This window comes from Anabas testudineus, chromosome 5 (assembly GCF_900324465.2).
Source record: "Anabas testudineus chromosome 5, fAnaTes1.2, whole genome shotgun sequence".
Taxonomy (NCBI): Eukaryota; Metazoa; Chordata; class Actinopteri; order Anabantiformes; family Anabantidae; genus Anabas; species Anabas testudineus.
In genome coordinates, this window is record NC_046614.1 from 6,791,995 (window position 1) to 6,797,994 (window position 6,000).

Sequence of the window (6,000 nt, forward strand, 5' to 3'; positions counted from 1 at the left end):
ATAAATCACAACAGTAAAAAGTTATTTAAATGGTCCTTGTGGTGATTAATATCAAATCTATCTTCATAACTTTTGCCATGTTTTTGGTATGCCACTATGCAATATTCTATTATTTTGCTCACAAAATAGTTTCACCACAAAACACGCCAGGTTAAACAAGACCACAGGAATAAAGAAACAGTGTCCAAGTGTGTCAGAAAAAAATCCTGTTTTTTTTTTTTTTTAATAACACAATTATGTCTGTTACATAAAGTAAAAACCAAAACAAGACCCCTTTTTCATCCCTATCAAACCCACCCTCGTCCCGACCACCTCGGCAGTATTGTGCAGCGATTCAGTCTGGGAATAAAAGAGCATGACAACACAAACACTTTCGCTTGAGGACCCAGACACAGTGAACAAACACTGCGCCCCACATAAGACTAGAGTGAATATAAACAGTCCATCATTTAAAATATTAAAATAAAAGTAAATGGAAACCACCAATGGTTTGTCTGAGTTTACCAGCAAACTTACCAGCAGTACAAGCATATTTTATTTATACTTTTCACATCCTACTAGAGGCCCCTAGTAACCTCAAGCATGATCGCTACATGATGAACATGACATCTTTCTTTCAACTCCCCCAAATGTCCAGACAGTGCTTTCAGCTTGAAATAAGCACAAACATGCTTTTGCTGCCTTAACATCCCTTCAACATGCTTTAATGAACAATGCCTGAGGTAAGTCAGAGACAGCACTTCACACTTGTCTTTTTAGGCATCCTGTCAGCTGATAAGACAGTCAGTGGGGATTTGGACAGCCTGCAGAGAAATGGGTAATAGCTACTGGAATAGAAGAACTGAAGAGACACAATACTATGCTCATTCCTTGAAGTAACCAAAACAGCTTACTCAGCATTGACAAGTGGGAGAGGCATGGTGGAAAACAAAGGTCGGAGTGAAGTTACCTATCCCAGCTGCAAATGTACTGATTGTGCGAATTGCAAAAAAGGCTAAATTAAAAAAAGATTGGGGGGTGAATGTTTTGTGTCTGATGTGTGTCAGCAGGTTGTATTTATTTTTATTTTTAGAAGAGCAGTGCTCCCATGCTGCCCACTTCACTCTGCTCCTTTACAAAGATCTCGAAGTACTGGTAGATGATGGTGACAGCCAAGAGGATTCCTGTTCCTGAACCAATAGCACCCAGAAAATCAGCCATGACAGACAGTCCTCCTATACAGAGACCACCAAAAGCAGCCGCTGTAGGGATGTACCTGTAGACACAAATAAACAATAGTATTATTAATTAAGGTAATATCAATATGCTGGAAGAGAGCTTTCAATAAGAAGAAGTAGCAAGCAAACACTGAGGATTGCTTTGTACCTGTTAAGCTCGTGCACCATAGACGTCTCTCTGTGTCCTCTCATTACCATCTGCTGCTCCTTCAGCTGCTTAGCCACCTGAAACACACAAAATTATGTTAGTGGACAGTTTAATGAAATAACAAATGACAACTTGTACATGCTTGCATGAACACTCACATCTTTGGCAGAGGATCCTGAGACTTCAATCCAGGTCTTGGAGAAGAAGGCACAAGAGCCGAGCATGAAAACAATGTAGATAACAGCATGAACTGGGTCATCCAGGACAGAACCGAATGACTCTGGAGGAGAAAGGTAGTAGCAGAGACCACCCACTGGGTAGGCTCGAGCTGGTCCTCCACTCGAGGTGTCCTAAAAAAGACAAAATTGTTACTAGCCTTACTAGAGTATAAGTGAGTCAGAACCTGTCTGCAGCATATTTCTGAAACACTAACTCCATAATACTGTTTACTGATTTTTAACATGTTGCAAAGACTGAGGCTGTATGTGCTGGAGAGGAAGCATCAACATATACTTACAGACCAGGTTCCCAGGAGGTTGACCAGGAAGTTACCACTGAAACGTGTTGAGAGCATCTGAGAAATTACATAGAGATTGGACACTAGGGCAGACTGCAGGATGATGGGGATGTTCGAGGTGTAGAACAGTTTGATGGGGTACGTGTTGTATTGACCACGGTAGCGTGCTGACTTGATGGGCAGGTCCACTCTGAAACCCTGTTAAGATAGGTGTACGAGTATGTCAGCAAGTTATTATTCTCCAAACATTTTTCTAGTGCAATAAAAACCAGTAAAACATTGGACTGTATTCAGTTGGCATAACCAGCTCACCTGGAAGTATATGACCACTGCAAACACAAACACAGTGGCGATGAGGTTCATGAGGTTGGGCAGGTTCTGTCTGTAGAAGGCTTCTCTCAGGGCACGCACCTTGTCTGTGCGGGTGGCCAGCAGATGGAAGAGAGCAATGATGGCTCCCTCAAACTCAGTACCTGGAAAAAAAGAGAAGTTTTATACTTACAATACAAAATTATCATTGTTTTAAATTTCATGAGTACACTCTAAGATCCGATGTTTGATTGTTTTGTACGAAAGTACACTCCAATGTTTAGTTGAAAGTCATATGAAACTAAACTTTTATGTTCCAGTGTGTGTGTGTGTGTGTGTGTGTGTGTGTGTGTGTGTGTGTGTATATATATATATATATATATATATATATATATATATATATATATATATATATAAATAAATAAAAGAACACAAAATTCACTGTTTTTCTTTCTATCAAAGCACATGTGTTCCGTTACCTCTGCCAGTGTTGACGGTGGTGGGGCTGAAGGCTTTCCAAACGATGGTCTCACAGATGTTTGTTGCAATGAAAAGAGAAATACCAGAGCCCAGACCATAGCCCTTCTGCAGCAACTCATCCAGCAGCAAGACAATCAGACCTGCAACAAAGAGCTGTAGACACAGATAGAAGGTTTGTATTGAAACAGTGAGGGTGAACAAAACAACTCCATACAGGGTCTGAAATGCTTGCCAAAATGTGGAAAAATCTTTGTAAAATTTGCTTTAAGCAGACAGTTCCATTATGTTTGCCACTATCTACTAGTCTTTTAATAATACCAAAGTCACCTCAATTTAAAAATCCTAGTTTCTATTTGTCAGCTTAATAAATTAGCCAGCAGCACTGAGAGGTTTTATTAACCTGGATGATGATGAGCAAACATATCCCAGCACCCATCTCTGAGGGGTCTCCGTACATGCCAGTCATTACATATACAATGGCCTGTCCAATGGTGATGATCATTCCAAACACTGCAAAAGGACCAAAGAAATTAATCAGTCAAATACTGCAAAATCAGCGAGTGTGCAATCTTCAAAGTGTAAGACATCTTCGAAGCTTCAAAGGTGCATGGCAAATGCTAAAAATAGCAAATATTGTGAGTAAGACGACCTACATTTCTGAGCTCCATTGAAGAGGGCTCTGTCCTTAGGAGTGTCTCCCACCTCAATAATCTTGGCACCAGCCAGCAGCTGCATGATCAGGCCTGAAGTGACAATGGGTGAGATACCCAGCTCCATCAGAGTACCTGGAGGACAAAGTAGATAGCATTACAGTCACAGTCATAATAACAATAGCACCATGAACAACACAAGAGGATCTACAACTGTTGACCTTTGACTTGTCACATGTGATAATGAGATTATGTCACATTTGCTAACAAGAACAGAATAAGATGATTCATCCTTATTTGTGCAAACAAATGATTAAAGAGTGACAGCCAATAGAAAAAATGCACAATTCAAGCACCTCTGTTAGAAGCCAGGATTACTCTCATCCAGTAGAAGGGATCTGCTGAATCTGATGACATGATGCCAAAAAGGGGTATCTGAAATAATAAAAAAAAGAAGATGCAAATGTGTCACTAGCCACTGTCAACAAAGCAGAACCAGTTATTAATCTGAGGTTAATTCAAGTTTGCCATCAGTGAACACTAACCTGGCAGCACACTAGAAAAATGAATAGTGTGATGGCGGTCCATAGTACTTTTTCTCTAAACTGAATCTGTGAGGATTAAAAGGGAACACACATAGTTATATTAACACAGTTTGACATGCACAGTGCACAAATACTGCAAAGCTTTGTTAAACTTACCTTTCTCTCTGGTTTCTGAATTTCAGGCAGGACCGCACAGAACGGCTTAATGACCTCCAAAAATTTAACTGCAGGAAAAAAAGTATGTTAAAAACCAAATCAATGTTGTTCTGACACTTATATCTACTGACATTTTTCTGCAACATTTTCTGCAGTCATGAATCTTTGGTTAGCTTAGATGCTACGTCATCACTAACACCAGCTGCACAGCTGCCAGCAAAGCAGTCTGGTCAACTGGTCAATGCAACTGCATGCACAAGATTTCATAGAAAAACTGAAACTGAACTAATACGTTTTTAGAACAGGAAATTGACACAACTAGCTAGTATCCCGTGGAGTTATTAATGCCGCAGCTCTGCTGAATGTTTGGTCTCGGAGCTGATCAGCTGTGTCAATCGCTGACTTTGACAGCTAGCGACTCATAATAATGTTAACGTTAAACCCGAGCGTAATTATTTTCTGGTTTTCGACCACAAGGTGTGACACTGTATATTATATCAACGTGATCACACAAACCGACAGAAGAAACAGTTTTCGTTTGTGTGTTCACTAAACTACATTAGATGAACAATTCATACAGCTAACTAACATTAGCATGTTGCTAACTACCGTTCAATCACAACGAGTGAATGATTTAGTTAAAAAAAAAAGAAGCTTTGACACCGTTTTGAAAGCAATACACAAGACGTTAGATTTGTGTCTCTGTGACACAAATCTCAATAAGTTAATCTCAGCAAAACGAAATCTAAATTCAATAAAAAAAAAAGGCTCCCGTTATAAGCTAGCTTGACTTGCCACATAAGCTACACAAGGTTAGCTAGCTAATTAGCTTCCCGACGAGCGCTTTATGCTGGTTACCGTTCGAGATAACCTTAAAAAACTAGCGGGTATTATAGATCACCCTCAACATGTGTATACAACAGAAGAAAGCCACTTACTCCCCATGGTGTCCTTAGACCGACTCCCGGTGTGTTACTGCTAGTTTGAGTGCTCAGTGGAGTCAGTGTGGCTCCATCAGCCGCTCCGTCAGAAAAGAAAGAGCCGTAGAGACACGTCACCAGAGAAGCCGCTAACACACGTCACTTCTCCGAGACACACACCGCACATCACACCGCTCACTGCAGGGCCCCGGAAAGCCGTGTCCACGTAAACACACTATTCAAGGCGATCAATAAATCATATCAAGTCGGAAAATGCACAATTTAGCATTTTTATCCTGTATAAACAGCCTGTAAAACACGGAGCTCTCCCATCCTCAAGGGGGCGCTCCAGCCCAGTGTCATTAGCAGCTGATCACGCTCCTCCCTCCACAGTTTGGATCGAGCACAAACCTGGAGACTGGAAAAGATTCTTCATATAAAATACAACATGTTTACATACGGTATGTGCTATGAAACCACAGGAGAAGACAAAGTGTTTACTGAAGAAAATGCTGAAAAGGGAGATCATCCAACATTGCCTGTTAAAACATTTAAGCATTATAAACAATCAATTTGATTTTTTGAGGTATTGTTGATGCTATTATAGTGATAAATTACCTTTATTCACTGATTGGAAGTGAAGAAAAGCATCATTATTATTGTTAGTGATAGTAGGTTTATAAGGTTTTTGGTAAATCTGAAACAGACAGTAAAATTCTTCCTGAACATTGTGCAGATCTAATCCACAGCTAAAGAAAGCACTTGCTTGAGGTAAGAAAAACACTGTTGTCATTATGTTTTCAACCATCCTCCATCACTCTGCATGTTTGTATGTTTAATGGGTGTGTTTAGTGCAGACATGAAGCTTGTGAATTTGTTTTTCTTATAAACATAGTATTTTTTGGGGGGTATTTGTGTCAACTTTATTTAACTGTTTAACTGTCAACTTCACCAATTTTCAAGTTACTTCCTATGGATTAAGTTTGGAGAGTGCATAAATACTATTAAGCTTCCGCCTGCCTTTTTTTAATATGAACATATCCTTATGCTTCTGGATA

At 39.9% G+C, this 6,000-nt stretch overlaps 1 protein-coding gene across 1 annotated transcript; it reads right to left on the reverse strand.

Annotated features, from left to right (window-relative positions):
* Positions 1–289: 289 nt before the first annotated feature.
* LOC113154280 (SEC61 translocon subunit alpha 1) lies at positions 290–5,106 on the reverse strand. Its single transcript, XM_026348376.1, has 12 exons — positions 4,961–5,106; positions 4,023–4,090; positions 3,867–3,932; positions 3,678–3,756; positions 3,325–3,456; positions 3,072–3,181; positions 2,671–2,824; positions 2,195–2,355; positions 1,883–2,080; positions 1,524–1,715; positions 1,366–1,442; positions 290–1,255 (listed from the first exon to the last, which is right to left on the reverse strand). Exons 1-12 carry the CDS (start codon positions 4,965–4,967, stop codon positions 1,069–1,071), a joined length of 1,431 nt encoding a protein of 476 aa, XP_026204161.1. The 5' UTR covers positions 4,968–5,106; the 3' UTR covers positions 290–1,068.
* Between the last annotated feature and the right edge of the window lie 894 nt (positions 5,107–6,000).